This window comes from Vicia villosa, linkage group LG1 (genome assembly GCF_029867415.1).
Source record: "Vicia villosa cultivar HV-30 ecotype Madison, WI linkage group LG1, Vvil1.0, whole genome shotgun sequence".
Lineage (NCBI taxonomy): Eukaryota > Viridiplantae > Streptophyta > Magnoliopsida > Fabales > Fabaceae > Vicia > Vicia villosa.
The window spans coordinates 132372653-132395878 of NC_081180.1; the positions used below are offsets into that span (position 1 = coordinate 132372653).

At 38.2% G+C, this 23226-nt stretch overlaps 1 protein-coding gene across 1 annotated transcript; it reads left to right on the top strand.

Annotated features, from left to right (window-relative positions):
- Window positions 1-290: 290 nt before the first annotated feature.
- Window positions 291-1907, top strand: LOC131654593 (uncharacterized). The gene has a single exon (XM_058924649.1). It carries the CDS (start codon window positions 291-293, stop codon window positions 1905-1907), a length of 1617 nt encoding a protein of 538 aa, XP_058780632.1.
- Window positions 1908-23226: the final 21319 nt, after the last annotated feature.

Here is a 23226-nt window from a genome sequence, read left to right on the forward strand (position 1 = left end):
TGGCCAGTTTGGCACCGTCTCCTATTCCTGCGTTAGGGAGGGATGAAGGCAACAAACCGCCTGACATTGGAGGAGGAGGGAGTAGTATTAGGCGCAGTAGTGAGTATCAGAAGGTGGGAATAGAGAGAGTCTCCTACAGAAATGTTGTTACGGGAGAGAAGGGTGGGGATGGAGGGGTTAGCGATGGAGGAGGATCGGAGGAGATGGGGCAAGAGGAGAATGAAGATCTCTTTTAGGACAAGGAAGGGATCACTGTGAAAGAAGGAAAGAGAGGAGGATATGATTGTCCTATGATAATACTATCCAAATATGAAGAAACGAGAATTCAGAGGCCATGGAGAAGAGGTGTGATTGCTAAGCTCTTGGGGAGGAGGATTGGTTTTAAGGCTTTGGAGAACAGATTGAATCAAATGTGGGTCAGGAAAGGGATCATTCGAATTATTGATCTTGGATATGATTACTACTTAGTTTGCTTTACTCATGATGATGATAAAAACGCAGCGATGATGGATGGACCTTGGTTCATCTATGATCACTATCTCACGGTTAAAGAATGGACTCCAGACTTCCACCCTGAAAATGATTCAATAGTGAATGTTGCAGTATGGATAAGAATCTCAGGACTTCCGGTGGAATATTATGATCCAAAGATTTTGCATGTCATAGGAAATTTGGTGGGGCGAACCATTAAGGTGGACAAAAACACCTTGCAAGGAGAACGTAGCAAATATGCACGAATTTGTGTGGAAGTTGACATCTCGAAACCTCTTCTTGCCATGTTTGAATTGAAGAATAAGAGTTATAGAGTTGAGTTTAAGGGGTTGCATTTGTTGTGCATAACCTGTGGGAAGTTCGGGCACTATAAAGATGGATGCCCTCTGAAGAGAAACCTTGTGAACAATGCTGCGACAACAAATGACCAAGGAGACATGGTAGACGGTGAGCAGACTGGGAAAATCAATGCAGTTGCTGGATCAAGAGCTGGAGATGGTCCTTGGCAGGTGGTCCAGAAGCAAAGGCGTCCTAAAAAATCACTGGAGGTTAGGAAAAAACTGACGCCGACGGGATCATGGTTGGCAAAAGTTGGGTCTAGGTTTCACGCGCTTGGTGGTGACGGTGGAGAACCAAGTTTTACAAATAAGGAAAACATTAATGAGGATACAATGGATATGGAAAATGGAGATATCAATAAAGGGGGGGACAGGAGCATTAATGTGGAAAATACTATGGAGCAGCAAATTAAAGACTCAATGATTGCTGATATTGTCAATCACGAAGCAATTAATGCCCAGGTGAATTGTGGGGATATTAATGTGATAAAGAATAGTGGCCGACAGGAGGAGACAGCTGGCAAGGGAGGAGGAGTTATATTGGGAATGCACGAAAAAAGAGGGAATAATGGTGGCAAAAAAGGGAGTAAGAAAGAGAAGAAAAAATGTGAAAGAATAGGGAATAAACTTGCTACACGTGTAACACTTGGGTTTAAAGACAAAGCTAAAGGGCCCAGGAAACGCACTATTGAAACCGTGTATGGAAAAAAAATACACTTGGAGCTACAAAAAGGGAATCACGTGCACATGAAAAAGAATAAAGACAATTTAATAATGCATGAGGAGGAGAGGAATATTCTTCAGGTGAATATGCATGAGGAACACTGTTTGAGTTATTGTAAGGATAGGAACAATACGCAAGTCGAAACCAATGGAGAACATAATAAGGAGGCCACCAAATATCAGTTAGGGCACACTGTTAGACCACCAGATGACACGATTGAAGCTGGGGGAATATACAGTATGGAGAATCCTATCCTGGAAAGAATTCCCATAGTTCAGGCAGGAGAAAATAGTCAATCAGTGGGGCAAGATATGGAGGAGGAAGTAGTTCAGGAAACTCTTGAACTCCATTAAGCTTGCGTGGGGTGTTTTACTCTTTTATTGTGTAAATGATGAATAAAAACACTAAAATAATTTGGTGGAACTGTAGAGGAGCTGCGGGTAAAGAATTTTATAGATACAGCAAATATTTCTACGACATGTACAAGCCTGAAATTTACGTGTTCATGGAGACTAGGTGTGATCCAATAAAGCTTCAAAAACCTCTGAGGAAATTAGGTTTCAACCAATTTTTCTCAGTCATTAATGACGGATTCGTGGGTGGAATTATAGTTGCTTGCAGAGATGAGAATATGAAAGTCTTGTGGTGTGCTCAGGATGACCAATGGATCCATTTAAAAGTGAGAGCTGAAGATGGTAGGGATTGGTGCCTGACTTCGGTTTACGCTAGTCCTGCAGAACATAAAAGAAGAGTATTATGGGAATACATGCGTTCTTTGTCTCAAAACAATAACCTCCCTTGGATTGTGGCGGGAGATTTTAATAACATTGCTTACAGAAATGAGAAAAAGGATGGAACTGTAGCTTCTACTAAGAGATGTATTACTTTTAGAAATAATATGGAGGCGTGTAAACTGTATGATCTAGGAGCAAACGGCCCAAAATTTACATGGCGTGGTGGAATGTATCATGGTGGCCAGCATATCTATGAGAGGTTGGATAGAGTTATTGGCAATGAAGATTGGAAACTATTATTTCCTGATAGTTTTGTGAAGGTTATTCCTAGGGTAAACTTCTCAGACCACCATCCGATTATGTTGAGCTTAACTAGAGAAGGCAATGATAACAGGAGACGACAATTTAAGTTTGAGAGTGCATGGTTAATGGAGAATAACTATGTTGATAGAGTTCGTGGAGTCTGGAAAGATGGTGAGGCAATTTTGGACAACCTTAACAGAATTAAATGTGATGCCACTGATTGGAAGAATTACAATGTCCATTATGTCCAAAGAACTAAAAAGAGGATTCTGGCTCGTCTGAAAGGAATTCAAGAGAGCATTCACCTTCGCCAGGACATTAGAGGCCTCATCCGGCTTGAGAAGAAGCTGCAACAGGATCTTCATATTATTTTAAAGCAAGAGGAGCTAATGTGGTTACAACGATCGAGGTCTAAGTGGTTAACTGATGGCGATCGCAATACTAGATACTACCATCTAAAAACTGTGAACCGGAGAAGGAAAAATAATATTATGATGCTTCAAGATAATGAAGGTAATTGGGTTGAAAAGGAAGACAAGCTAAAGGTGTTAGTTTCTAATTACTATAAAGAGCTCTTCAAGATAGGAAGTCTTTATGGCAACTGGTTTCAATCCAAATACACGTTTCCAGCAGCTAATGAATATGAACTAAAGAAGTTAGATGATATGGTCACTGACCTTGAGATTAAGCAAGCTGCTTTTGCCATGCAGCCTTGGAAGGCACCTGGACCAGACGGATTCCCGGCAGGTTTTTACCAAAAATCCTGGAGCATTGTTGGGAAGAATGTCTGTGACTTTGTTAAAAAAGTGTGGGAGAAGCCCGATACCATCGCTCAGGTGAACCAAACAAACATTTGCTTGATTCCTAAGTTTGAGAAATCGGTGTTAGTTTCACAATTTCGCCCAATCTCGTTGTGTAATAATTTGTACAAGGTTGTCAGTAAGATTATTGTGAGTAGACTTAGGAAGCATATGGATACTCTCATCTCCCCTACCAAACAGGATTTGTTCCAGGGAGAATCATACATGAAAACATTATAATTGCTAGAGAAGTTATGCATTCAATGGAGAAGATGAAAGGAAAAATGGTTACTTTGCGATAAAGGTAGATTTATCTAAGGCCTATGACAAGTTAAGATGGGAGTTTATCTGGCATATGATGCATGAAGCTAAAATTCATGGAAAAATGTGTAATATTATCATGCATGCCATTACGAGTGTCGAGACTGACGTGAATTGGCAAGGTGCTCAAAACGAATTCTTTCATCCTCAGAGGGGGATTCGTCAAGGGGATCCATTGTCCCCATATTTATTTGTATTATGTATGGATAAACTTTCTCACCTCATTGAAAAGGAAGTTGAAGCGGGGAGATGGAAAAGCCTGAAACTTGGCAAGCAAGGAATGAAGATATCACACTTAATGTTTGCAGACGACTTACTATTATTTGGTGAGGCAACAGATAGACAAATTCAGTGTGTCATGCAAACTTTAAATACGTTTTGTAATATGTCGGGGCAAGAAGTTAGTGAAGCTAAAACAAGCATCCTTTTCTCGAAGAATGTTTCGAGGAGTGTGCAGCAGAAGATTATTTTGGCCTTTAAGTTCAGGCACACTCGATCCTTTGGTAAATACCTTGGAGTTCCGTTACATGGGAAGAAATTAAAGGCAAAGGACTTTCAATATATTTTAGATCAGATAGCGGGTAAGCTTCTTAGCTGGAAGAGAGATAACCTATTGCTTGCCGGGAGAATAACACTTGCTAAAAGTGTCATTGAATCAGTTCCCTTGTACCGAATGATGACAAATAGGCCTGAGGAAGCTTGATCAGTGGTTTTCACACGTATTTTTACCGTTGTTTTTAGTTATCTTTAAGTTATTTTATTTAGTGTTTTATTTTGTTATTCGTCATTTTATGCTTTGGTTGTGTGTTATAGTGTTTGTAGGCTCAAGTAAATGAAATGGGAGAAATAGAGGCGAAAAAGTGAAAAATTGAAGAAAAGTGAATAAACTGGCAAAATGCGTTCCCAGACGCGTGTGGAAGAAGAAAAATGCAATCTGCTGCCAAAACGCGTCCCCACACGCGTTTGGAAGTGAAAAGTTCCATCTGCTGCCCAGACGCGTTCCGGGACGCGTCTCGTTTACCCAAACGCGTTCCCACACGCGTCCCAGAAGAAAGAAATACAAAGGAAAATGCCTGTCTGCCCAAACGCGTCCCCACACGCGTCCCGTCTGCCCAAACGCGTTCCCACACGCGTTTGCACGTGGTTTTTGGGCCTGTTTTGCTGAAAAGCCCAGAATGACAGTAATAAAAGAAGGAGATTGTGTTTGGACAAGGGTTCGACGAATTTGGGAGCGAAAATACACGGTAGAAGGCTGGAGAACTCAGATTTTATGCAAGGATTGAAGAATTCCATGAGCTTTTGCCATTGAAGATTGGATTTCCTTCATTTATCTGTAATGTCTACAATTAACACTATGTTTTCTGTTATTTTTATGAGTAGCTAAACCCCCCATTGCTAGGGGGTGACCCTGATTCTGATTGTGATGAATTTATTCAATTGATGCAATAACTATTTTACTTTTCGTATTTGTTAATTTGTTCTTCATCCGTTAATAATGCTTTATCCGTCGGAAAAACGGATTCTGAATATGAATGAATAGTGTAGCTGGACGGAATATTATTTGTGGACATGATTAAGAACATATAATATCTATATCACCTAGGACTAGGGATATCATATTGTAACCAGAATTTCTTGTTATTGGAATGCTTGATCATAACCGTAATTATCTATGGACATAGTAATTAGGTTGTGAGGTCAAAGATCTTTTCACTAAGGCCTTAGGATTAGATACTCTAAAGAACCGATAATTAACTATGAAAAGCATGTTATTGTATTGAAACAGAAAATTCGTTGCATGAAGAATCATTCACCGTCCCTAGCAATCTACTCATCTCTGTTCATCGTTCTATTATTCTGTTTATTTACTTTATTTGCAAAACCAATCAAAACAACCTTTTGAACTTTTGTTTAATTGAAACACTGATAAAACTCTATATCGTCAAGCAGTCCTTGAGATTCGATACTTGGGATTTTCCCATTACTACTACATAGGCAAAAATAGTACACTTGCTATTTTCCTATCAAGTTTTTTGCGCCGTTGCCGGGGACTGCCGAAGAGTATAGAGTTCTAGATTTATTTCAATTAGAATTTTGTTGCTCTTCGACTAAAATTTTATTTTCTGCACTTTTTATTTTATTTTCTAATTCTAATATTTGTCTAATCTATGTATGCAAGGTAAGGCCTCAGCTGAATTTATTTTTGACGCAGAAATTGAAAGAACTTTGCATACAAGGCGTAGACAAGCTCGGTTGGCTAATCTGGAACCTGAAGACGAAATTGTGTCAGTTCATTCCGATTCAGAGTCTGAAAGTGAAGAAGAAACCATGGGTGAAAATCCTCCTCCTCCTGAGAGGCTCCTTGGTGACTACGGTGTTGCAAACAACCCGGGAGGAAGACTCACAATTGTCAACCAACCGGTAAATGCGGCAAATTTTCAATTGCATCTGAGCACAATAAATCAGCTGGAAAGAAAACCTTTCACCGGAAAGGTTAATGAAGATGCAAACAAGCACCTACAGAGATTTTTGACCATGAGCACAACTCTAAAAATTGAAGGGCATACAGAAGAAGCGAAGAAGCTGAGAATGTTCCCGTTCACATTAGCCGAAGAAGCAGAAGAGTGGTTCTATTCTCTTCCAGCAGGCAGTATCACATCATGGGAAGAGATGGAGAAGGCTTAAAGAATTCTAGTAGCATGTCCCACTCATAATATGGACAAGACTGAACAGATGCAAGTATTTGTCAATGGGCTCAGAATGAAAACAAAGCAGTTGATTGATACGGCAGCTGGAGGCTCAATAAATTTCACAACAGCATCCGGCATCACAAAAATCATTGAAGCAATAGCTGCAAATGAGCATTTGGAGTTGTATGATAGGTGTACGAGCAAACCTGAAGGAGTAATTGATCTGAAGTTAGAAACCAACAAAATTCGGGTCGAAGATGCAATAGCGACTGAATTTGAAAAAAGATTGAAGGCTATGAATATAGGTACACAACAGGTGGCTCAAGTGCAACAAGCTCAACCTGTAATCTGCGAAATTTGCAATGGTCCTCATCAAACTGTTTGTTGTGTTGCTACTCCCAAGCAAATTGAAGAAATAAAATTCTTGAGGCAAAATAATCCTTATTCTAACACCTATAATCCTGGGTGGAAGAATCATCCCAACTTCGCTTGGAAAGATCAACAACAACAACAAGGCCCTCAGAAAGCGGAGTGGGAAGTAGCTATCGAGAGATTGGCTGGACAATGCTCTCAGTTTCAAGAAGAGACAAGAAACAACCATAGGAACACCACAGCTTCAATAAAAAATTTAGAAGTTCAGGTGGGTCAAATAGCACAACACCTCACTCTACAGGTACAAGGTAACTTTCCGAGTTCAACTGTGAAAAATCCGAAAGACCAAGAGAAGATTAATGCAGTTACAACAAGGAGCAAAAGAGTGGCTGAATCTGAAAAAGAAAAAGAGGAAATAGATGACCCTATGGTAACATAGGTGGATTTGGAAATAAGAGAAAATCCGAAAGAACCAGAAGTTGTGACACCACCGGTTAAACCAATTGAAGAAAAAAATAAGAAAGATGCTGAACCGGTGATCAAACTACCTTTCCCTTCCAGAGTGACAAAGAAGAACTCAAAAGAGAAAGACTTTAAGAAGTTTACTGCATTGTTCAAAAGGCTAGAGGTGAATTTACCCTTCTTCGAAGCACTTGAGCACATGCCATTGTATAAGAAATTTCTGAAGGAGGTAATGTCAAAGAAGAGATCAGTGGAAGGGGAATCAAAAATTGCAACTGAGAAGTATGGAATAGTCTCGTCAGCAAGAAAGATCCCAATAAAGAGGAAGGACCCTGGAGCGGTGGCAATACCATGCACTATCAAGAATATAACATTTAAAAAGGTACTCCTTGATTTTGGTTCTAGTGTGAGTTTAATGCCTTTGTCCATTTTCAAAAAGCTTGAATTGGAAAAGATTAGTGAAAGTAAGACAAAGTTAAGGTTCGCCGATCACACCGTTAAGAAATCATATGGGGTAGCTGAAGATGTACTAGTGGAAGTTGATAAGTTTGTATTCCCTGTTGATTTCCACATCATGGACATTCTGGAAGACGAAGAAACTCCTATACTTCTTGGGAGGCCATTTTTGTCGACAGGCCGTTGCAACTTTGACATTGAAAAAGGGACACTAACGCTGAGATCTTTTGATGAAGAAGTAACCTTGAAGATGTTAGGAGTTAAGAAACATAGGGCGGTTGTAAATGAGCAAACTTCTGGTGGTATGACAGAAAGTGATGAAAAAGACAAAAAGCCTAAACATCTCCAAGAAAAAGTTTCAAGCATAGCATCTCGGGTAGAAACAACTCCTGGAGCTATCAAAAGTCCTAAGAAGGCTAAGAAAGTCAAGAAGAATGTGGAAAGTGAATTGAAGAGAAAAGTTGTCCATGCCTTTCATCTTCATGAGTTCTTGGTTGAGGAGGTGAAAAGCAACCAGGTGTGGAAGAGAAAATACCCTCCATAATAAAGAGTGATGGACCGTCGAGCCATGCGACGTTAAACGAAGCGCTTCGTGGGAGGCAACCCACAGTTTTAATAATTACTTTGTCTTCTTGTTTATTTTATTTCAGGAAATAAAAGGGGAATTTCAAGTGGAAGCTTTGGAGTGCATTACCCTCTGTGAGTCACCTCTCTCGGGCTTGTTCTAAAACATTGAGGCTAATGTTTCGTTCAAGTTTGGGGGAGGTTTTACTCCTTGCTTTTTAATTTATATTGCGGCTATAATATGTGTAAGACCTACAGAATCATATTTGTCCCAAATTTTGACCGAAATTTTTATTTTTGAAGAAGTTTTGATCTTAAAGAGCGATCGGGAATAGTATATAGAGATGAAGGGAGGATTGTTTGAGGACAGGAAGTTCGGAATAATGTGACAAGAAGAGGTTTGTTTAAACACCCTTGGTTCCCTAAAAGAAATACGAGTCCAACGTGTAGATTTGCACCATAGTACTTGTATCCTGAGAAGTACTCCTCAAGTAGTTTATTGATACAGTCTGGCATAATTCAGATTCACATGTGTAACACCCCATATATTCTAATTTTAATTTAATCGGAAATTAAATTATTATTTAGAATTATTTGGTATTTTGTTGAATTATTGGAGAATTATGGATTAAGGGCCATTGGGCCGGATGGTGAGATTAGTAGTATGGGGTGCTAAGTGAGTAAGCCCATTACTAATTATTTTATGTTTTCATAAAATAAAGAAAATAAGGAAAAAGAGTCAGAACGTGAAAAATGAGAAGTGGAAGAGAAGAGCTGAGGAACGTAAAGAGGAACCAAAGAGGAAGAAGACCAATCAAGAATCTTTGGCTAAGGTAAGGGGGGACTCTTCCAATTACCATCTCTTATTGTAATTATGGATGATAGTGCATGTTTGGTTGTGTTGTTGAGTCAATTTGATCATATGTCAGAGTTAGGTTTTGGAATAATTTTAATAGAAGTTGAATAATTGATGAATACCTCTGTGAATTCTATATAGAATTGTATGTTAATTGATGTTTGTGTTGTGGGTATTGTATCAGTTGTTTTGTTGTTGTGTTCTTCCATGAACACTGAATTAGAATTATGGGTTTCTAATAATTGTATAGAAAGTTAGGTTTTAATGTGTAAAACTGACATAGGATAATAGATTGATGAAATTGGATGAATACCATATGTTAATGTGTGAAAAGATGGTGTTTTAAACCTAAAATCGTAGCCTGTTATGAGTGAAAACGAGTGGAAAACAGACTGGTGCAAAATTGCATATTTTTGGGGAAATACTGGTGAAAAGCGTATGAGAATTGGTGATACGCGTATGGGATGAGGCCATACGCGTATGGGTGTGTCCATACTCGTATGGAAATTCTCAGTGTAAAATTAGTTCTGTTGATTCGTGTATGGGATGGCTGATACGCGTATGGGTTTGGGCCATACGCGTATGGGAGGTGCCATACTCGTATGGGTTCTGTGTGTAAAAATTCTGTTTTGTGATTTTCTTCGAAAGTTCAATGATGCGTAACTTTTGATCCGTAACTCCGTTTTTAGTGTCGTTTCGAGTATGATGAACCTTATGAGATAACCTATGAGTTTAAATGATAAAATGAGGTGTAGATTTCAATTAATTTTGAATTATGAATTTATTGTTTGATGAATGACGTATTGTACATATATATGATGGATATGACAATACATGCTATGTTTTAAACATGATTCGTATGATGATTTTGTTTGATTGTGTAATGGAACTCATGAGATATTTCATGTAATGATATGAGTATTATGTGAATACTTTGTTCGTTTGATGGATGATATATTGTTGACATATGTGATGAGATGTGACAATATGAGACGTGTTTGAGAACATGATTATGTGATGATTGTTTAGAATTGTACAATGATGATTGACTTGTTTTGGGAGATGTGAATACATGTATATTCTTACTTTTGATGATGATAATTAGTGTAATACGTGTATGTTCTGTAATGATGGTGATGATGATTGATTTGTGATGAATGATGTTAATGTATATATGAACATGCTTAATAATGATGATGATGATGATGAAATGAGTATAGATGATGCTACTCATAGAATGGTGATAATGAAAGTATGTTATATATATGTTTGCATGCATTCATAAACATTGATGAGGGCTGAATCCTAGATGATGAGAGGATTCAGTGAAGGGCAGAATTCCCATTGTGTGGAATTTGTGCTGGCAGGGCCGTATTTAGATGATGATAGATCGGTCGGTGGATGATTTCCACTGGTGATGTTTGGTACCACATGCATAGAGTCAGTTGCATTCATATGCATGAATTTGATAACATGACTGAATGTATTTCCTTGTTATGTTTTGGTGTTATGTGTTTTGTGTAGTGATGGATAATCTGGATATAGATGAGTTGGGTGAATAATATAACTATTGATGTACTGTTATTATAATGCAATAATATTTGTTAATTGCGAATGAGACTCACCCTTACACTATATTTTTCAGATTGAGGATAGCGGCTCCGACTCGGTGAGGATTAGCTCATGAGTCGATATGTTGTTTAGCTTCGGGTCATGCTCTGATAGGTGTAACACTGGGGGAAACGTTGTTTTTGAGTTTATGATAATAAATCATTTTTGTTTAATTTATTTGAGGATTAATATATCGATGATGTGATGTAATTTGATGATGTTATTCCGCTGTGTCAACATGATATATTATGAATTATGAGTTATAATGAAATGTTCCTTAGTGAATGCATGACATGTGACCGATGTTGTTTATTTTATTTATGAATTGTGACGCCCTTGCGCATGTTACTCTGATTTATGTAATTAATTTCCGCGGGGTTTAGAAGGGTGTTACAATAGTGGTATCAGAGCAGGTCGGTCCGTCCGGCCAATTGTTGAGTCAGTTGAGTTGCACGACAGTTGAATACTATCGGCATATTATCCCTTGGTACGCGACACGTGAGTGAATCACTGTCGGTACTTGGTGAAGGATAGAAAAACACTTAGAAAGGGGGGGTTTGAATAAGTGTAGCTTTAAAAACTTGACAGATAAAAATAAATTGCACAGTTATTTTTATCCTGGTTCGTTGTTAACTAAACTACTCCAGTCCACCCCCGCAGAGATGATTTACCTCAACTGAGGATTTAATCCACTAATCGCACGGATTACAATGGTTTTCCACTTAGTCAGCAACTAAGTCTTCCAGAGTCTTCTGATCACACACTGATCACTCCAGGAACAACTGCTTAGATACCCTCTAAGACTTTTCTAGAGTCTACTGATCCACACGATCACTCTAGTTACAACCTGCTTAGATAACTTCTAAGACTTCCTAGAGTATTCTGATCCACACGATCACTCTAGTTCCTTACAACTTAATGTAATCAATTCTAAGAGTATTACAAATGCTTCTTAAAAGCGATAATCACAAACTGTGATATTTCTCTTAACGTTTAAGCTTAATCTCACTAATATATTACAACAGCAATGTAGTGAGCTTTGATGAAGATGAAGATTCTGAGCTTTGAATTTGAACAGAGTTTCAGCAAGTTAATTTGAGTTGTTTTGTTCAGGATCGTTAACCTTGCCTCTCATCAGAACTTCATATTTATAGGCGTTGGAGAAGATGACCGTTGAGTGCATTTAATGCTTTGCGTGTTCCGTACAGCATCGCATTTAATGTTATACGCTTTTGTCAACTACCTCGAGCCTTGTTCACGCTGTGTCTACTGACGTAGCCTTTAGTAGCTTTTAACGTTCCTTTTGTCAGTCAGCGTAGCTTGCCACTTGTACTTTCTTCTGATCTGATGTTTGTGAATACAACGTTTGAATATCATCAGAGTCAAACAGCTTGGTGCATAGCATCTTCTGATCTTCTGACCTTGAAGTGCTTCTGAGCGTGATACCATCAGAACTTCAGTGCTTCTGTTCTCTTGTTCTTATGATGCTTCCATAGACCCATGTTCTGATTCTGCTTCGACCATCTTCTGATGTCTTGCCAGACCATGTTCTGATGTTGCATGCTGAACCCTTTGAGACAAAGCTTCTGAGCGCTGAATTATGCGTACTCTTTATATATATTTCCTGAAAAGGAAATTGCATTGGATTAGAGTACCATATTATCTTAACCAAAATTCATATTATTGTTATCATCAAAACTAAGATAATTGATCAGAACAAATCTTGTTCTAACAATCTCCCCCTTTTTGATGATGACAAAAACATATATAAATGATATGAATTTGCGATCAGAAAGAACAGACGGCAAAAGACAAATTACACAGCTATAGCATAAGCATATGAATATGTCTCCCCCTGAGATTAACAATCTCCCCCTGAGATAAATAATCTCCCCCTGAAATAAATACTCGAAGAACTTTAATAAAAGACTTCCCTGATTATTTCGGTAGAGACGATCATATAAGCTTCTGTCTTTAGAGAATTCCTAGCTTCTGACTTCTGCTTCCATTGGACAGCTTCAGAACTAGAATTTCCTTAGATCCCTAGAACACTCACAGCTTCTGATTCCTGCTTCCATCTAGGACAGCTTCAGAACTTGAGTTTTCTGGATCTTTAGAACATTCACAGCTTCTGATTTCTGCTTCCCTCGGATAGCTTCAGAGCTTTGAATTTCTACCAACATCACTTCATGCTAGATTTGTATCAGAACATTGTTGAATGTACCAGAGCATCATCAGAGCATCTCTACATCCTGAAATGTTACAGAACAAAAACTAAACGACAAAAGTCAGCATGAACGAGTTAGAACATAAAATATATATTCGAACACATTATATGTATCAGAGCCATATAGGCTAAAATAATGTATCAGAGCAAATAGAATTTTGTCAGATCAAATAGACGAATATGGATCAAATTCTATTATCAGTGCTTCTGATTCATTCTTCTTTCTTGCTTCTGATTTCTGAAGCTTGACAGCACTCAGCTTGCTTCAGTTTCCATGGTTTAGCTTCTTGTGTTTGCTTTGAAGATTCTCTTCACTTCTTTATACCTGCAAAACACTTAAACCATATAGAACTTGCAGTTCTTGTTAGTAAATGTGTGGGAGCTTTACCCAGCAACTGATAGATTAATCAAATCATTTATCATTTATCTTCTCCCCCTTTTTGTCATAACATCAAAAAGAATATTTTAAAAGATTCAGATGAATAAAACGACAAATAAAATCACTGGAATGTAAATCAAAGAAAACTTTTTATTGATAATCAAAAGATATTACAAAAGGTTCCTATGTTTAACAAGATGAGAAACATTCCTAGCAAATACATAAAAAGTCATCCCAAGAGGAAATGACTACAAAAATTAAAAACAGCACCCTAGCAGGACACACTCTGTGTCAACCCATCAAGAATCCCTGTGGACTCTTGTCTTCCAGACTAGAACCTCCACTGTAGGAGAGATCCAAGTGACCAAAGAGGAAGAGAGGGACAGTTCACAGACAGAGAGCTAATGTTGCAAACGGGGCTTTCCCTTAACATAGAAGTTAAGAATATCATTCTTAACCTCCTCCCATAACTCAAGAAAGTCTTCTGTCTTTGGGTGAAAGTTGATAACAACATCAAAGAAGAGGTCTGACTTGAGAGGTATTAGGAGAGCCATCCCGAGATATGCAGAGATCTGTCGCCTTTGAGTCATAGATCCTCAACAGACTTAGGATGAACGCTAGGTTTGAGCTAGGATTTTTTAAAAGTATGAAAAACTTGTTTGAGCAAGAGAAGAAAACGAAAGAGAGAGAAAAAAAACTTGATGAGGAATGCAAAGTGAGAGAGATATAAGAGAGAAGAAAAACGTTTGAGGAATATAAAAAGAAAAAAACTGAAAGAGAGTAAATGATGAAAAGCATTTAATGTTACGTGACGTGAGGAGAGATAATAATGACAAAAGACGTGATTTGCACAGTTACCTATGGTCGGCGTCCCTTCAACTGCACGCGCGCTTATCCATGAATAGTAACGACAGGTTTACCATCCCGAGATAAAACGTTACAACTGTTTTGCTTTAAAAGAGGTTCTGAATCAACTTAGACAATGAAACGTTAGTAATAACCGAATCATAATTTCTAAAAGATTTCAATCAGAACTTCTGATTAAAAAAATTGTCCATTTTCATTTCAGAAGATACTCATACATGAGAACTTCTCATCTTCTCATTTTGGGCATAAATCCATACTGATGTTCTTCAGAATGAATTTAAACCTATCTCCAGCCAGGGGTTTTGTAAAGATATCAGCCCATTGATGGTCTGTATCCACAAAGTTTAAAGATATAACACCCTTCTGAACATAGTCCCTTATGAAATGATGTTTAATCTCAATATGTTTAGCTTTTGAATGAAGAATAGGATTCTTAGATAAACATATAGCAGAAGTATTATCACAGAATATAGGAATGTTACTCTCATATATCTGATAATCTTCTAACTGACTCTTCATCCAGAGCATCTGTGTACTGCAACCAGCAGCAGCGACATATTCTGCTTCTGTTGTTGATAGAGCAATAGTTGCTTGCTTCTTGCTATACCAGGAGATCAAATGACTTCCAAGAAATTGGCAACTTCCTGAAGTACTTTTTCTTTCAATTCTGTCTCCAGCATAGTCAGCATCGCAGAATCCTACTAAGTTGTATTCTTTAGATTTTCTGTAAACTAAGCCAACATTAGTAGTACCTTTCAGATACCTTAGAATTCTCTTAACAGCAGTTAAATGAGATTCTCTAGGATCTTATTGGAATCTAGCACACAAACAAACACTGAACAGAATGTCAGGTCTAGAAGCAGTCAGATATAGAAGAGATCCAATCATACCTCTGTATAACTTCTGATCTACCTTCTTACTTACCTCATCCTTACCTAGGATGCATGTTGGATGCATAGGAGTTTTGGCTTCTTTGCAGTCTAGAAGATTAAACTTCTTCAGAAGTTCCTTCACATACTTGGTTTGGTGAACATACGTTCCTTCTGATGTTTGATTTATTTGTATTCCAAGGAAATACTTGAGTTCTCCCATCATGCTCATTTCAAACTCAGCCTGCATAGACTCAGCAAACTCCTTTCCAAGTGTAGCATTAGATGTTCCAAAAATAATATCATCTACATATATTTGACAAATTAAAATATCCCTTTTAAAGGTTTTACAAAAGAGAGTAGTGTCCACTTTTCCTCTAGTGAAACCATTATCCAGAAGGAAAGAACTTAAGCGTTCATACCAAGCTCTGGGAGCTTGTTTCAATCCATACAATGATTTCTTTAGTTTAAAAACATGATTAGGAGACATAGAGTCTTCAAAACCAGGAGGTTGATGGACATAAACTTCTTCATCTATATAACCATTTAAGAAGGCACTCTTAACATCCATTTGATAGAGAGTGATGTTATGTTGAGTGGCAAATGAAATTAATAGACGAATAGATTCTAACCTGGCCACTGGTGCAAAGGTTTCTGTATAGTCAATCCCTTCTTGCTGACTATAACCCTGAGCCACCAGTCTGGCTTTGTTCCTTACCACTTCACCTTTCTCACTGAGCTTGTTTCTGAAGACCCATTTTGTACCGATTATATTGAATCCATCTGGTCTAGGAACAAGATCCCAAACATCATTCCTTGTAAACTGATTCAGTTCTTCTTGCATAGAAATTATCCAGTCTGGATCTTCTAGAGCATGATCAACAGAAGTTGGCTCGATCAAAGATACAAGACCTAATTGACAGTCTGCATTGTTCTTAAGGAATGCTCTTGTTCTGATTGGATCATCCTTCTTTCCAAGAATGACATCTTCTGAATGACCAGAGATGAGTCTGGATGATCTTCTGACAGATGGTTCTTCAGAAATGCTTAGATTCTCCAGAGAAGCTGATACTTGATCTTCAGATTCTTTGCTTCTGAGAAGCTCTGCTTCTGATGCTTTGCTTCTTGGCTCAACAACTTCTGATATATCAATATCCCAATCTGCAAAATTATCAAACTGCTTTGGTTTTTCAGAACCAAGCTTATCATCAAACCTGATATTGATTGATTCTTCTACAATCAATGTTTCAGTATTGTATACTCTGTAGCCTTTTGAGCGTTCAGAATATCCAAGAAGGAAACATTTTTGAGCTTTGGAATCAAACTTACCAAGATGATCTTTAGTGTTCAGAATAAAGCATACACATCCAAAAGGATGGAAATATGAAATGTTGGGCTTTCTATTCTTCCACAATTCATAGGGAGTCTTATTTAGAATAGGTCTGATAGAGATTCTATTCTGAATATAGCATGCAGTGTTTATTGCTTCTGCCCAGAAATGCTTAGCCATATTGGTTTCATTGATCATGGTTCTGGCCATTTCTTGTAGAGTCCTATTCTTTCGTTCTACAACTCCATTTTGCTGTGGAGTTCTAGGACAAGAGAAATCATGGGCAATACCATTCTCTTTGAAGAATTCCTCAAAGGATCTGTTCTCAAATTCACCACCATGATCACTTCTGACCTTTATGATTTTACACTCTTTTTCAGATTGAATCTGAATGCAGAAATCAAAGAACACTGAATGAGTCTCATCCTTGTGTTTCAAGAATTTTACCCATGTCCAGCGGCTATAATCATCTACGATGACTAATCCATATTTCTTCCCTCTGACAGATGCTGTTTTGACTGGGCCAAACAGATCAATGTGCAAGAGTTCTAATGGCCTTGAGGTAGAAACAACATTCTTGGACTTGAATGCAGGTTTGGAGAACTTGCCCTTCTGACATGCTTCACAAAGAGCATCTGATTTGAATTTCAGATTAGGGAGTCCTCTGACCAGATTCAGTTTGTTAATCTGAGAAATCTTTCTCAAACTAGCATGACCTAATCTTCTGTGCCAGACCCACTGCTCTTCAGAAACAGACATAAGGCAAGTCACCTTCTGACTCATAAGATCTTGCAGATCTGTCTTATAAATGTTGTTCTTCCTCTTGCCTGTAAATAGGATTGAGCCATCCTTCTGATTTACAGCCTTGCAAGACTCTTGATTAAAGATTATATCATAACCATTGTCACTCAATTGACTGATAGATAAGAGGTTATGTGTTAATCCTTCTACAAGAAGTACATTAGAAATGGAAGGAGAGTTACCAGACTTTATAGTTCCAGAGCCAATTATCTTGCCCTTCTGATCTCCTCCAAACTTGACTTCTCCTCCAGACTTAAGCACCAGGTCTTGGAACATAGACCTTCTTCCTGTCATATGTCGTGAGCATCCAGAGTCCAGGTACCATGACATGTTGTGCTTTGTCCTTTTTGCAGTCAAGGATATCTGCAATAGGAATAATCTTATCCTTAGGTACCCACATCTTTTTGGGTCCTTTCTTGTTAGATTTTCTCAAGTTCTGATTGAACTTGGGTTTAACATTGTAAGCAATAGGAGGAACAGCATGATAATTTTTAATGTGAGTTTCATGATATTTCCTAGGTTGTGTCACATGCTTTTTGGTGTGTGTTATGTGAAAACTTTGGGCATGTGAAGTGTGCCTAATATCATGGGAGTGGCCATACTTGAACTGATCATACAATGGCTTGTATGTGAATTTCATTTCATCAACAGGTTCAAGTTTGTATGGGGTTTCACCCTCAAAACCAATGCCTACTCTTTTGTTTCCAGACACAGCATATATCATAGAAGCTAGCTGACTTCTGCCAATACTTCTAGATAAGAACTTCCTGAAACTTAAATCATATTCTTTCAGAATATGGTTTAGACTAGGAGTGGATTTTTCTGAATCAGAAGGAGATCCAACATTATTGGATAATTTTAAAAGTTTTTCTTTTAATTCAGAATTCTCCAACTCAAGCTTCTTTGTTTCAAATTCAAATAGCTTTTTCAGCTTTTTGTATTTGAGACTGATCTGAGACTTGAGTTCCAGAAGTTCAGTTAGACCGGAAACTAACTCATCTCTAGTAAGTTCAGAAAATACCTCTTCAGAATCTGATTCTGATGTAGATTCTGATTCGTCATCTTCTGTCGCCATCAGCGCACAGTTAGCCTGCTCATCTTCAGAGTCTGAATCATCTTCTGACTCATCCCAGGTTGCCATAAGACCTTTCTTCTTATGAAACTTCTTCTTGGGATTTTCTTTCTGAAGATTTGGACATTCATTCTTGAAGTGTCCAGGCTCATTGCATTCATAGCACATGACCTTCTTCTTGTCAAATCTTCTGTCATCAGAAGATTCTCCACGTTCAAATTTCTTTGAACTTCTGAAGCCTCTGAACTTCCTTTGCTTGGTCTTCCAGAGTTGATTTAGCCTTCTGGAGATCAAAGACAGTTCATCTTCTTCTTCAGATTCTAATTCTTCAGGATCTTCTTCTCTAGCCTGAAAAGCGTTAGTGCATTTCTTGATATTTGATTTTAATGCAATAGACTTACCTTTCTTTTGAGGCTCATTTGCGTCCAGCTCTATTTCATGACTTCTCAAGGCACTGATAAGCTCTTCCAGAGAAACTTCATTCAGATTCTTTGCAATCTTGAATGCAGTCACCATAGGACTCCATCTTCTGGGTAAGCTTCTGATGATCTTCTTTACGTGATCAGCCTTGGTGTATCCCTTGTCAAGAACTCTCAATCCAGCAGTAAGAGTTTGAAATCTTGAAAACATCTTTTCAATGTCTTCATCATCCTCCATCTTGAAGGCTTCATACTTCTGGATTAAAGCTAGAGCTTTAGTCTCCTTGACTTGAGCATTTCCTTCATGAGTCATTTTCAAGGACTCATATATGTCATAGGCCGTTTCCCTGTTAGATATCTTCTCATACTCAGCATGAGAGATAGCATTCAGCAAAACAGTTCTGCATTTATGATGATTCCTGAAAAGCTTCTTCTGATCATCATTCATTTCTTGCCTTGTCAGCTTTACGCCTCTGGCATTTACTGGATGTTTGTAACCATCCATCAGAAGATCCCATAGATCACCATCTAGACCAAGAAAGTAACTTTCCAGTTTATCTTTCCAGTATTCAAAGTTTTCACCATCAAATACCGGCGGTCTAGTATAACCATTGTTACCGTTGTATTGCTCAGCAGAGCCAGATGTAGATGCAGGTGTAGACTTTTCACTTTCATCAACCATCTTTTACTGAAGCGTTTTTCTCTTCCTGAATCTTTTCTAAACACGGTTAAGTGCTTGCACCTTAGAACCGGCGCTCTGATGCCAATTGAAGGATAGAAAAACACTTAGAAAGGGGGGGGTTTGAATAAGTGTAGCTTTAAAAACTTGACAGATAAAAATAAATTGCACAGTTATTTTTATCCTGGTTCGTTGTTAACTAAACTACTCCAGTCCACCCCCGCAGAGATGATTTACCTCAACTGAGGATTTAATCCACTAATCGCACGGATTACAATGGTTTTCCACTTAGTCAGCAACTAAGTCTTCCAGAGTCTTCTGATCACACACTGATCACTCCAGGAACAACTGCTTAGATACCCTCTAAGACTTTTCTAGAGTCTACTGATCCACACGATCACTCTAGTTACAACCTGCTTAGATAACTTCTAAGACTTCCTAGAGTATTCTGATCCACACGATCACTCTAGTTCCTTACAACTTAATGTAATCAATTCTAAGAGTATTACAAATGCTTCTTAAAAGCGATAATCACAAACTGTGATATTTCTCTTAACGTTTAAGCTTAATCTCACTAATATATTACAACAGCAATGTAGTGAGCTTTGATGAAGATGAAGATTCTGAGCTTTGAATTTGAACAGAGTTTCAGCAAGTTAATTTGAGTTGTTTTGTTCAGGATCGTTAACCTTGCCTCTCATCAGAACTTCATATTTATAGGCGTTGGAGAAGATGACCGTTGAGTGCATTTAATGCTTTGCGTGTTCCGTACAGCATCGCATTTAATGTTATACGCTTTTGTCAACTACCTCGAGCCTTGTTCACGCTGTGTCTACTGACGTAGCCTTTAGTAGCTTTTAACGTTCCTTTTGTCAGTCAGCGTAGCTTGCCACTTGTACTTTCTTCTGATCTGATGTTTGTGAATACAACGTTTGAATATCATCAGAGTCAAACAGCTTGGTGCATAGCATCTTCTGATCTTCTGACCTTGAAGTGCTTCTGAGCGTGATACCATCAGAACTTCAGTGCTTCTGTTCTCTTGTTCTTCTGATGCTTCCATAGACCCATGTTCTGATTCTGCTTCGACCATCTTCTGATGTCTTGCCAGACCATGTTCTGATGTTGCATGCTGAACCCTTTGAGACAAAGCTTCTGAGCGCTGAATTATGCGTACTCTTTATATATATTTCCTGAAAAGGAAATTGCATTGGATTAGAGTACCATATTATCTTAACCAAAATTCATATTATTGTTGTCATCAAAACTAAGATAATTGATCAGAACAAATCTTGTTCTAACACTTGGTCGTTTGTTGCGGAGGTTGGTTTGAAACAAGTGGGGGAGAAGCTCCACTTCTCGGTTATGTTAAGTTGTTAGATGATTGATTCAGTAAGCTGTTGTTGGCAACAGTGCAAGCGTTGTTGGAGTTTGTTGTTTCCCGAATTGAAGGTGACTTGGAAATAGGACTTTGCTGGTAATTAAGTTTGAGCATCTTGAGGGAGGATGATTATATGCAATTGATGATTATTTGCAGGAGGGGAAAATTAGAAAGTTGCAAGGTATCAGCTCTGCTGGTGGACTGCGAAGTTGTCAGTTGAGTAGCCTTGTGTCTCGGAAGAGGTTCAATTGCAAGTTGCAAAAAGGATTACAGTCGTGATGTTTCAAAAATCGCACTTCAGCGATGGGATGTGTTGCTCAAGTTATAATAATGTTTGGAAGTGAAGAGATATGATAAGGGGCTGTTTGGAATGTGATCGATTTGAAGAGAATGAGTTTTGGAATGAGATTTTCATAAGCAAAACGCAGGAAAATTGCTGAATAGCTGCAGAACTTCGAAAATTCATAACTGGAGTTCTGGACATCCGATTTGAGTTCTGTTTGAAGCGTCGAAAAGCTAACGAGATGAACTTTGTTATAAAAATGGTTGCAGCAGCTGTAACATAATTAATTGTGTCAGAATGACGTTGGAAAGAGGTGAAGTTACGGTTACTCTTGTTCTTAGAACTAGACTTATTGGTACTGCACGGGATGTCAGTGTCAGCGTTGGACGGATTGAAGGAATAATTAAAAGGTTGTTGAGAAGTAATTTTAAGAATTGAATATACCATTTGAAGAGTTTTGGGAATACCGTATAGAGCGTTGTTGCATGATGTCGATGTTGCATTTTAGATGACGTTGGAAAATTCATATCTTGAGTTTCGAGTGTCGGATTAATGTGCCGTTTGAATCTACGAAGAGGAGGGATTATGTTCTACTTTATGGAAGAGTTATAAATACAGTAGGGTGACCCTATGAGGAGAGGTGATGAAGTCGGTTATGGAAGCGTGAAACTTGCTGAATAAGAATGCCTATTATCGGATTGTTTGAAACGAAGTTGAGTAGAATATGTTGTCGATGAATAAGTTGATGAGGTATTTGGTAATGAAGATGACTTGAGTACCGATGGATTTTAGTGAGAAGTGAACTAGTAGTAAAGATGGAATAAACTTTAGAACTCTTGGAATCGTATTTGTGATGTGTAACACGGTGAACTGACTTTTTATTAATCGGAATGTCGCGGTAAGCAAGAGTCGCCACCGACTTTTATTTTATCCAAACAATATTCGGAAAGGCAAAAAGAAACAGAAAAAAACCTTTTAAAAGAAATCTAAGTTCGGGGGGTAATTTATGCAAAGGGAAGGTGTAAGGCACCCTTTGCATCCATGGTTTTCCATGGGCTCTTAATTGCTTTGCTTGCTCGTTCGTTTAGAAAATGTAGATGAAAGAGATAGGGACATTTAGCTTGTGAATAAGCGTTGCCCTTTTGAAAAAATATGAGAAAGAATATAATAAAAAGGTTTGAGCATTGCAAGGCAATTAGGGGCAATTACCTTAAACTCAGATGATAGGTCTCCTTTTGCCTTTCAGAATGAAAGGGTCTATCCTTGCCATAAGAGGGCAGGAAGCCTTTCGTTTGGAGGTTGAAGGGTCATCGAAGCATCCTTTGCCATAAGACTGTCCCATGCCATAGAAGGGCAGGTAGTCTAAGGTAAGGATCAGAATAAGCCTTTTCGTAGGCAGCCAGAAGATACCTCAGCCTTTTTCCGTAGGCAACATCCGAGGGTCGAGGTCATTTGTGTATCGAAGGCAGCATCATTAGGGTCGTGACCTTTTTATCTAGGCAACATGGCTGAGGTATCCTCGAATTCGAGGGACGAGGCTTATTCTGCAAAACACAAAGGCAACAGGCAACAGGCAACAGGCAGCAAGGCAACAGAGAGGTTACCCCAAAAGGGTGCGTGTGTGCAACAATCATGTGATTATGTTCAGAAAATTATCTTATAATTAATTATCTACGTTGATTTAAGGCTTGCACTCCCTAAGATTACTAACCACGCAGTATATAAAGCAATAAAGGGAAGGGGGAAAATGAAACCAGCGGAGGAGAGGGGAATTGTAACCAGCGGATCCCTTAATAGGGTTTGGCATAAGTAATAATAAAATAAATAAAAAAAAAAGAAGAAAAGATTTAGGGTTACCAATGACGTAGCTTTGGCATTTGACAAACCCTGAAAGAAAGAAAAAATGGCAAACAAAGAGGGTGAGTGCATTATCGGTTCGGGGACAATTAAGGCTAACCCTAATAAAATAAAAGATAAATAAATTAATAATGAATAATAAATAATACTTAGCTTTGATTTGGATTTGATCTGATACGGTTAATAGGGCACCTTTAAGGTTAACCTGAAAGGCAAGGCAGAAAAGGGATGAATGCAAAGCAAACCCTAAAAGTAAAAGGAAACAAAATAGACTCTAAAGATAAGGTACTTAGCTCTGGGTTTTTGATCGGGCGCATAGTCGGAATGAACCACGTTGATAAC

What these genes read in the sequence shown, in the direction of transcription:
- LOC131654593 (XM_058924649.1), top strand. Translation starts at nt 291, where the DNA reads ATGATAATACTATCCAAATATGAAGAAACGAGAATTCAGAGGCCATGG.